Source organism: Amphiprion ocellaris, chromosome 3 (genome assembly GCF_022539595.1).
Source record: "Amphiprion ocellaris isolate individual 3 ecotype Okinawa chromosome 3, ASM2253959v1, whole genome shotgun sequence".
Lineage (NCBI taxonomy): Eukaryota > Metazoa > Chordata > Actinopteri > Pomacentridae > Amphiprion > Amphiprion ocellaris.
This window is the reverse complement of record NC_072768.1, coordinates 18401981-18413651: the sequence shown is the minus strand read 5'-3', so window position 1 is coordinate 18413651 and position 11671 is coordinate 18401981. Positions and strand designations below refer to the sequence as shown.

Below are 11671 nucleotides of genomic sequence, written 5' to 3'. Positions count from 1 at the left end.
AGAAAGTATTCACATTTAAAACCAGAATAAAAGCTGTCCCAACTGAATTTTTGGTATTTTGCCTGAGAAATGACCAAACATTAAACTATCCTCAACATAGTTGTGATAATGAGTTAAAATAATTTTCTGTATATTAACAAGTCGATCATTAAAAACTTATTTCAGTTGTCACCAATGTCCCCTGTAATTTTTCCTGAGACTGAGCAAACACACAAACCCCCTGAGCGTCCCTTGGACCACTGTGAGCAACATCAGACGTGTGCACTGTGGTCACACCAGCATCACATCCATTCAAGTTACATGGTTCATTAAAAGAATCATATTACAGCATTTACATTTCTGTTAAAACACTTTGTCAACAGGAGCCAGTTGAAGGCTGCAGTGATTTTAGTGACACTACAATGTATAAGAGTGAAGTTATTGAATATTTGTCTCTCTTTACTGTTGCAGTGGTTTTACAAATTGCAGACGGACCCTGTTCACTCCATAGACACCAATGTTATTCCTGTAGCTTGAAAGACAGCTACTTTTGATAAAACTGGGCTTGTAGCACATTGTCTGCCTTGCAACAATGGGAAAGAGGCACCGTTTATGTTTTGACAACCTATATCTAACGAGTTATTGATGCTGGAAGTCCGAATCTGTGAATATCTTTCCAACTTTACTGAACTTGGGACCACTACCACCTAAGGAGTGATATATTTAATTCTGAAAAAAGCATTTAGCCATACTTAAAGCTTTAAGTGCTTTATTAACACGGAACTAAAAATTTTGTATTGTTTTATTATCACAGGTTCTGTCTGAAAAGAGGTGGCATCATTTTAAACAGTGAAATCAAACTAACAAAATGTAATGACCAACCAGTGAGCAATACTGGATTCTGTAAAAACATAAACAACTTTTTTAAAAATCTAAATCTTATCTTAACACAGTTAATATATTAACTTATTTTTGTGTGTATGCATGTATTTATTGATTTATTTAGTACTGTTAACATATCAGAGTTCTGAGTGAATTTTTCTTAAGATAGGCAAAGGCCATTTATTGATTACATATAGGCTGTTAAATGTTTATTAAAAACTAAAAAGCATTAAAAAAATTAGGCATTTATTGAGTCACTAAAATACTGTAGAGTACAGACCACATCAGCATGATTATAAGCATCCTCTGGTAAATTAACAACCAGATACTGATGTCTCTCACCATATGGACTTCAGGAGATGACTGGGGGATGATAAACTGTGACCTACTGGTTGGGTTCTCTCTGTTCTCATGTTTCTTACATGTTTGTCCCCTGACAGCCGGGTCCTAATGTTTTTTGAGCAACACACCATACTATGACGTTTTTACAATGATGGTTCTACTATGAAACCAGTTTGACATGTTCAGGTGTTCTTTGTGTGAAAACTCAGAGATTTCAGGTATCAGAAGGTGGTTTTCAACTTTCTTTGTTAACTTTCTGCTTCAACTTTAAACTAAATTTCCTTCACTAACCCCGCCCTCTGGACTTCCAGTAAGCTGTGTTCCTATTGGCTGTCCAGGTGGCTGCTTGGTGTTATCAGGAACACCTGAGCAGCTCAGTGTCTTCCTGCTTTATGTGGCTGCAGACAAACATTTCCTCTGATTCTCTTCACCACTGAACCGGGTTTGGCTTCATTGCTTTAGTTTGTTCTTTAGGCATTGGCTTGCAGCTTCCAGCAGTAAAATAGGCTTTAATGTGTTTCTTGGTGTGTTTTAGGGCTTTGTACTGGATAGTTGTCTTGGTAAAGGTGGTTCTTTATCCACAGTTAGCACATGGTGCCAATGTGTGCAGTGATTAGTGGATTTGGTACAGCTGAGTTGTGTCTTTATCTTGGCTGTAGTGAGTCTTTAGAGGTTTTTGGTCAGACACATTCTGTATTCTTGTTTGAGAACCAACGTTGGTTGTCCGGAAGGTAAGAGTTCCTGTCCTGATTCTCTGTTCTCAGAGGTTCTCTGGTAGGCTGCAGGAGACTTTAGCGTTTGGGTTGTGCTAGTTTGGTTTTTGTATGGTTTCATTTGGACGACTATCTTGAGGCCCCTCCATGTGGTTTAGTGAGGTTTTCTGCAACAGTTCTACAAAGCAACCTGCAGCAGAAGAGACTTTGAGAGTTTTTAGGAAGTTCTGGAGACCAGACTTTAGAGCAGCAGAAACATTTGTCAGCAGTTTGAGCAGGAGAAGGTGATCTTCAGAGTAGAAATGAGACGGAAACCTTCTTGACCCATGTGGTGAGGTCCTGTACCAAGAGTTTGAGCAGGTTGTGAAGAGTCTGTAGTTCTTTGGTCTGAAAGCACAAGAAAAGTCGACTCATTAAAGGAGAAAACAGGAGATATTGTTGGTTTTTCTGTCGCTCTGCAGTTTCCTGAGGCTGAATATCAAGTTTATATTTTAAATGATTTCCCATGTGAGCCCAAGAAGACTTCAATAAACTCCCTCCATCCCCTGGACACAACATATTTTATTACCATGTTAAATCTTTTTTTTTTTTTTTTTTAAATGTTTTTGAGTTTTATTCATAGTTTTAGCATAGTTTTTTCTCTTTGCTTGTTTAATTTTGTCATCTGTGTGAAAGGTGCTAAAAAAATAAAGTTGAATTGATAAACTGAATAATTGACTAACTCATGATTGTGACAACAGAAGTATTTTCATTGTGATTTAAGGGTTTATTTCATTTTAAAAGGTTAATAGGTTTAATAGAGTTAAACATTAAATACAATTAAATTATATTAAACAGACAAAATATTGAATTAGATCATTCAACAAGATACAATATATGTCATTATGAAATTAAACACAATGTTTAAAATACAAATATTAAAAATTACAGATAAAATATTTTCCATAATTAAACATTTAAAAAATACAATTAAACAAGAAGAATATTAAACATTTTTAAAAATGCAAAACATTTAATTAGATTATTAAACCTTTAAAAAGACAAAACATGTAATTAAAAAAATTTATGTTTCATTAGAAAATTACATCTTAAAGACAATAAAACTTCAAATAGGAATTAAACAGAAAATACAATGAAGCATTTAAAAAGAAAATTAAGCATTAAAAGATGGCAAAACATTTAAAAAGAAAAACCTTAAAGATTTAATCGAAACATTAAATATTGGGAAAGGAAAAAAACTCAAACAAGCCGATAAAACATTTGAAAAAACAATTAAACATTAAAAAGTCAAAACATTTGGAAATCAAATAAGACATTAGAAAAGAATAAAAGGTGAGAAAAGAGCAAAACTAAACGTTTAAGAAGAATCAAACTAAAGACAATACATTTGAAAAGACACCAGTTAGACTTTAGAAGATCAAATTAAACAGAAGAGACAATAAAACGATCAAAAAGAGATAAAGGTATTAAAGTGTTTTCTAGTCTGAAATGAAAACATCAAGTTGTTTCTTCAAACATTTCCTCTTTCTATGTTCTTGGTTTGATTGTGGACAGATTTACTAAGAACTCATTTCAGAAAACTGCTTTCCAGATAAAGTCTACTAGTAGTTGAAGGCATTTATCAAACTAATGTTACCTTCTGATCTCCACAAACTTTACTGTTCAGTGAAGAGAATCAAAGTTTGTTGAGGATTTCTAAAAAACCCACAGGTGAAGGTCTGACAAGAACTCAGATGGATGGTCTAAATGTGAAATCAAGACTCATGGTCACAAGTTTTAAGGCTTCTGTTAACCAGAAAGTTCAAACTAACAGAGAAGTACTGAGAAACTTTTAAAATTTCAGTCCTCAGACTGTCTGAAGGTTCAAACTAACAGAGAACTACTCAGGAACTTAGAGGATTTCAGTCCTTGGACTGTCTAGAAGTTCAATCTAACAGAGAACTACTGTGGGACTTAGAAAATTTCAGCCCTCAGACTGTGTGAAAGCTCAGGTCCTGAGGATTCGGGAGGTGTGGAGGCTTGGAAAGTCTTGGAACTGAGGGTTCCACCCTCCAGCACAAAGGGTGAAGTCCAACCTCCTGAGAAAAACGGTCGAGTCGAGACTCGAGTTAAAAAAAAACTCGAAAAACGACAAAAAGTAGATGACAAATGCGCAAAAAAAAGAAGAATTAGTATCTGAGCGAATAGCTCAGGGGATAAGAAGACAGACTACCAAGTGGAAGGTCGCAGGTTCAAGACCCACCACCGGCAATTTTCTTTCTTTGTCTTTGTCAGGATTTTGATAAAAACTTAAGAAGGGTCTGGTCTTGAACCAGCGACCTGCAGCTCCACAGGCAAATCCTTAACTCACTGAGCTACAGATCAGATGAAAAGAAATAAATTCGTCGTCCCTTTGGCATCGTAGTTCGTGAAGTGACCACATGGGTGGAGCCAAGGCGGAGTCTGGGTGGAGTCAGGGCGGAGAGTAGGCGGGGAGGTGGGTGGCGGCCTCCCCCCTCTACTCCCCCACCGCCCACCACACCTTCCCCCGCCTGACGAGTTCTTTGAGTCGCCACGAGTTCTTCGAGTCTCCATGGGTTTTCCCGAGTTTCTGGAGTTTCCACCAGGTCAGAGGCAGAACAAGCTGTCATGAAGAGGTGTTGAAGTCGGTCAGGATGGACTGACTTTTTACAGCGACTACAAGGAAGATCACTAGAAGAGCAGGTCTTTAACCACCAGCCATAAAATCCATGGAGTCGCTCCAGAGAAATGAAAGGTCAACTTTTATCAACCTCCATCCAGATGTTCAACTTGATATCTTTACTTTGACATTTTTAGCACCACAAACCTTTAGTATCACACTTTATTATCATTTATTAGGACTTTAATGGAATCCACCAGCAGATTTAGTTTTTGTTGACAAACTTTATTCTTGTCATCGTGGGACTGCAGTATTTAAAACTGTTCCTTCTATCTGACCTCATGTTTATTAGTTTTAGTGGAGAAAGTTATTTTAGTTGTCTATTAGTCTCTTAAAAACCAAATAATAAATTGGATTAGTCAAGAGGTTTAAATTTCTTACTTTGTCATATTTTGAATATGACAAAAAATATAAAAATAAAGTGTCTTGAGACAATTTGACCTGTATTTGGCATTATATAAATAAAATAGAACTTGAATTATATGTATCTTGTAATGTTGGAGTAATTCAGCCATATATGTTGGAAAACACATTTTCTTTGTCCATTAATCTGTTGATTGTTTTCTCCAATAATTCATTTCTTGTTCTCGTTTATAAAATGTCAAACCCAAATATATTCAGTTTACTGTCATAAAAACCAAAAAGATTTACATTCATGATGCAGGAATCAGGCAGTTTTTCACTTTTTATCTTAGTTTAGTCAGAAAGATAGTTGATAATGTGTGAATTGTTGCAGCTTGTGAGCCGTAAAAGGTTTTAATCTTTGGGGCCGAGTGTCAGAAAACATTTACAAACAAACATCAACAAAACACTCAACAAAGATTTGAACATCATTAAAAGGAAATCCAAATTTTGCATGACAATGTCTCATTAAAGGACATTTATTTCCAACGTAAATGTGTGATATTCATCCTCTGGAGCTTTCTCTTCACATCGTCTTCCACCTGGACTGGTTTGGTCAGGAGCATGTGCAACAAACATTTGAAAAACTGCATTTTAACATCAATGAATGACACTGAAGTTTAATCTCTACATAAATGAGACGGAGTCTGGATGTGCTGCTCTGTCATTAACTCCTAAGTTTAGGGAAAGTTCAAACAAAAGAGGACAGTTCAGATCAGACTTGAGAATGAGCTTATTTTGAACAAACATCTCAGACTTTCTGAGCTTCAGCACCTACAGCAAGATATTTTAACAAGCAACTCAAGAGATCTAGAAGTTGGAGAGAGTTAGCTTTAGCTGAGCCAAAGAACATGTGGGACGCTAACCTAGCAAACATTTCAGACTTTCCTCTGTGAATTCAGAGAAATAATTTACTATTTAATGACAGAGCTACACATCTTAACTCAGTCTCATTAAAACAGACTCTAATTCAGTGTCAACCATCCATATTAAAGTGCAGTTACCCAAAATGTTTGCTGCATGAGCTCCAACAAAACCTGTCCAGGTAGAAGGCCACTTTGACAAACAGGAAGTGGACGATTCCAAGCAGATTTATAGAAGGGGAACCGGACTGTACCAAGTGTGGTCGAGTATAGAGGGGTGTTTTATGAGTTTTTAAGGCTGATAATGATTATTAGTGAGACATTTAGAGTAGATATTCATTTGCAGTAAATGAAAGTATTTAAAATCTTGGAGTTAAACTTAGAAGAACACAAACTCTAACAGAAAACTTTGTTGATACGTTTTTGTTTTGTTTACAGATGTTAAGTTAAAGGTTTTATTCGTGACGTATAACCAATCAAATCACTCCAGAAGACAGAGCGACCACAGGCAGATAAAGGTTCAGAGCCAAAGTAGCACCATTTTTAAATGTATTTATTACCGTAAATCAATAAAAAATAAAATACTGATAATCAGTAAATCAGTCAGCCCACAATTACTACAATTCTACAATGTATGTCTCTTTCCTTTGACTTGTTATTTGTACACTATATACGATGTATATGATGGTGTTTTTTCATACCAAAGGCTATACTATGATGTTTTCTAAGAGACATACTCTGTTTGTTCTGGCCCTGGGCCACTGCACTCCTCCTCTGTTGTTTTCTGGATTGTACTCAGCTGCATGCCTTCGTCCACCAGGCCTCCGTTGACTCGTCCCGCCTGCCGTCTCTGGAGCTGAAGCTGGATTGGAACAGACCAAAGTACAGTCCAATCACGATGCCAGCTGCCTCTCAAAAGGCTCCTTCATCTGGTGGAACTTCTTCTGAGGGGAAGCTGAGCTGGCCCGGCAGAACTTTGGAGATGTGTTCCAGTGGTTGGTGGATGTGTGGGGAGATAGAGAGGGACCTTTGAATTGTTCAGAAAGGAAAACAGGGAACCCATTGGTAGTTTTAGTTTAGGGTGCTACTGCGGTGTGTTTTTGGGTTTTAAGAGGTGAACAGGAAGAGTTTTTTTTTCGTATTGATTATCTTTTACTTTGTTCCTGGTTGGAATGCCCATCAATGTCAACATGAAGTTCACTTTTAGTTCTGTTTATTTATTTTTATTTTACTAACACATTTGCTTTTAACCCCCTCACGTCATGTTGTTGTAAACTTCCTCTTTCAAATAAATACTCGTCTAACCCTCTGGAAACCAGCGTTTGGACTGTTTTTGTGTTGTTCCTCACCTGCTGACAGCTGTGGACTAAAGGCTATACTGTGACGTTTTTAGAGCGACATGCTATACTATAGGTTTTTTTAATTGACATATTACTGTGACCTTTTTTTTGTTTTAGTTTTTTTTTTTAGCAACATATAAGAATTTGAACAGTTTTAAAAGTTACTATACTTTTACTTGTGCAATGAAATTATTATTCTATGGCATTTTTTATATGACATACTCTGATGTTTTCTTGAATTACATGCTATTTTGACAATATACTGCACTATGACATTTTTTGAACCACATATTATACATGACAATTTTAGGCAACATCCTATCATTTTGCAATTTTTGAACCACATAATAATCTATGTTTTGTTTTGTTTTTTTTCTTGCCAACATGCTGTACTATGAACTACAGGCCATACTATGTTATTCTTGAGTAAAGCATACTATACTTTGATGTTTTCTGAACTACATCCTATACTATGGCGTTATACACAGAGTGCTTTGGTTGATTTATAATCTAGATTTTTTTTCTGTTTTGTTTTTTGATGGGATTACCACAGACCTGACCGTGAACACCGTCGACACCCACCTCAGGGAGACGCTGTCTAAGATCTCAAGGCTGCTTGGTCGTGGTCTTTCTGGCACGTACTCTTCCAAGATGAGCCGGGAAGTTTAACACTGATGGAATGACACCAGGTCTAAGCCGACAAACTTCCAGTTCCTCCTCAACCCATAGTCTCTGGGAAACCTGCATGGCGTAAGAAAAGTAGACAGAGAAGTAATTAAGTCTGTACACAACATATTAAAAAGAAATCATGCTAATAAATTAAGTACAAAGAACCGAATTTGCCAATATACTGGAGACCAGAGCTATTTAATTTGATAAGTATAACCTTGTTTAGTAACATTTCAATTATTTGAGAGCAGTCCTAAAGAACTGACTGTAATCCCAATCATAAAATGGGTTTGGAGGAAGAACATAGATGGTAATCTGGATATATGAGTTAGGCTTTATAACTACTATTGGTAGTATTGGTGGTAGTAATAGCAATGTGACTACTACTAGTAGTAGTGGTAGTAACTACTGCTGCTGATACTGGCACTGCTACTACAACTTGTAATACTATTACAAATGCTGATACTACTTCTACGACTCTAACAGCTGTTTATACTACTACTGCTGCTTGTACATTTAGTATTACTACTACAGCTTGTACAACTATACTATAGCTACTATTAATCGTCTGGTATTTGCTTGTCAAGCTGCTAGCTTGCCTTAGTGTTTTGCTAGTGGCTAACTAGTTAGCTCATAGACTGGAAGCTCTCAACAAGATTTCATAATGAAAAAAGAGCCAAAAACTATTCTTACCTATGAAAAGTCATTCCAAGTTTCCTTGTCTCAATCGTACGACGCAGTGTGTAACTGTATGCAGCACAGTGAGCCGGCATACTTCTTCTTTCCGTTTTCATGCTGTCTACATCAACGGAATGCACTGAAACTTTGCCCCCACTAGCTTAGCCTCGCTGTAGCCGCAGCTCAAAGGGGCGTGTCCTATCTACTCATTCATATCTATGACAATAACGGTGGCTGCACAGAAGGACGCCTGTCAATGACGTTGATTAGCTGCGTAAATACCATTATATACAGTCTATGGTAAATACGTATGTGAATCGCATCATTAGCTGCAGCAGCCAGTCACTCACTGACTCACACTGAAAAATAGCACAGAATGAATTGTTACGTGTTTATTTTATTTACAATTTAGGTTGAATTTTTTTTGTGCGCAGCGCAGATTTTCTGTGCGTGGAGACCGTGTCAGCAGTGCGCAATTGCGCACGCGCGCAGTTTAGAGGGAACAGTGGTTGTGAGCATTTCAACCAGCAAGTGAGGTTCTTAAATCAGACTCATTTAGATTGTAGATTATAGATGTCTGAAGGTTCCACCACTATCTTACAAGAGGAAACAAAGGTTAGAGAAATCACAGTTTGTGCAGCAGAAATGTGTTTTTATCTTTCCCTTTTAATCATTTCCTAACCTCTCAGAATGTTTCAGTGACCCTGATGGTCCAAAACCTGAGGTTGGAAACCACTGGTTTAAATATTATCAAACATTAAGACAAACTGTTTGAAATATACTGTACACAGACCATTAACTTATGTTATTTGACTAGTAGTTATTTGATAACCTGCATTTATAGTTACTTCATATACACTACTGTTCTAAAGATTGGGGTCGCCCAGACAATTTCATGTTTTTCCATGAAATTCACACTTTTATTCATGTGTTAACATAATTACACAAGTGTTTTATAATCATCAATTAGCCTTTAAACATGATTAGCTAATGCAATGTAGCATTAGAACACAGGAGTGATGGTTACTGGAAATGTTCCTCTGTACACCTAGGTATTCCATTAAAAAGCAGCCGTTTCCAGCTAGAATAGTCATTTACCACATTAACAATGTCTACACTGTATTTCTGATTCATTTAACGTTATCTTTATTGAAAAAAAAAAAAACAGTTTTTCTTTCAAAAATAAGGACATTTGTCAGTGACACCAAACTTTTGTTTACCTAAGTAGTGTAGGTAATCCCACAAAATCTAAACACCACAATCATCAATCACGATTCGGAGCAGCAAACTAAGATAATTTGTTTATGCATCAGGTAACAATTGCTCACAGTGAAATCACAAAAAAGCAATTCTATAAGCAGATGATGTATTTTTAAATGCTACTTAAGCCATAAACGAATGACAACAAACAACAACAGAAGCTCAGCAGTCAACAAGTCACTGAGATGATGATATGTAGGATAGCAAAGCGGGCTGTCACCAAACCCAGTGATCTGGGTTGAAATGTTTCTAATGCTCAGCCTAACATGAAATGTGTGGCGAAAATATGACAATGCGTGACAAAAGCTTTAGCAGGCTCCCCGTGAAGCATAACCGGAATACGATTATGCAAGTACCCTGCGTGCGGTCATGTTTACATCGCTAAAGCCAATACAGCGTCATTTTTAACAACAGACATAGCTTTCAATGAGCCCTGAAAACAACAAGAAGAAGAAAAAGCACAGGAGGGAAGCATGGACAATATCCATTCAGCGTCTGAGGCACAGTGCTCACACATGAGCAATGATAGTTCAACGCTATGTAAATCAACAGCATGAAAAAGTACATGAAAAATGAATCACCATCAACCATGTCAAGAACTTGCAGTTAACGTGGACGGTATCACTGCACATAATGTAACAGCATTAAAGTAGAAAGCAGCCAGCAGACATCACAAAGACATCAAGCAGATCAAAGAGTAAAATAAAACAGCCAGTTTCATAGTTGACTGATAATCCCAAGCGCATAAAATACCTACTAAACAGAGCCAACACACACACATATACACAGATTAGCACAAACAGCTAGCTCCGCTCAAACCTCCATGCCCTAATTATACATAGCTTTAAACCTTAATAAATTTTAAACAGGTTAATTCTATAAAAATTCAAACCCTGTACAGTTGTCATAAAATGAGAAATTAGCTATAGGGACTGACACTATTTCCATACCAGGCTGTTAACGTGTTTATTCCTACTGTAAAGTTTGACATTTTAACATGGCTTCTATGGGAATTGACTCACTTTAGTAGCCAGGTGTCAAATTATTTAAATAATCATTAATGTTTTGAAGCTCTTGACTGTATTTATTTAGTATTTTACCTGGGGTCTATATTAGATATTAGCTGAGTGGATACAGAAAGTAAAATTGGCTTTAGAAGCTCGGCTGCCTAAATGGCTGCTGATAAAACACGAACGCTGATTGCTGAAAAAGCTCATGTGTTGCATCATTTCACAGTGCGAATTGATGTCTGCTTTCAGCTCTCTTACTGTACAGTTTGATCAGAATCTCTCAATGCTGCACCTTGCAGGAGGTACATCCTCAATCTGTTACCTTCTCTCTTCACCTTCAATTCACCAGGAAGTCCAATCGAGATCAAAAATCTCTTTTATGAGAGAATATTGGGCGAGTTAGCTCAAGGTAAAAAATAAAAAAAAAAGGAGAAAAAAAAGGTTTCATACAAATGTGTCCAATTTTAGATCTTTCTGCAGATTATTTCATGTCCAAGGTGCATTGCAGAAAAACGCAGCTTTTCCGGATCGGTTAGATTAGATACAAGGCAACGCTTCCTGCCAGACTCTTACCATGTACCTTCTGATAAACAAATCTGTAAAAGTTGGGCAATCGTGGCTGAATTGTATCATTTTAAGTCGAAAAAAGTTACATAAGAACTAATAGATTGTTTTCCTCTGTAAGCTTACAAAATGTTTTGTTGTATTAGTATAATAAGACTTTCTGTATGGAATTTTTACCTTTAAATATTTGATAAATTAAGGAATATTACTTTTTATTCATTATGTATTTAATAACTTATGAATTCTGAGTAACATGAATAAATAAGTAAGGGCCTACCACTCACTACAA

General features: G+C 36.6%; 1 protein-coding gene across 1 annotated transcript in view; it reads right to left on the bottom strand.

Annotated features, from left to right (window-relative positions):
- Positions 1 to 731: 731 nt before the first annotated feature.
- parvg (parvin, gamma) overlaps positions 732 to 11671 on the bottom strand; it is a 36278-nt gene continuing 25338 nt past the window's right edge. Inside the window, exon 13 of the mRNA XM_055009147.1 lies at positions 732 to 2303. Coding sequence (XP_054865122.1) covers positions 2179 to 2303 — 125 coding nt within the window. The 3' untranslated portion in view covers positions 732 to 2178. The remainder of the gene's footprint in view (positions 2304 to 11671) is intronic.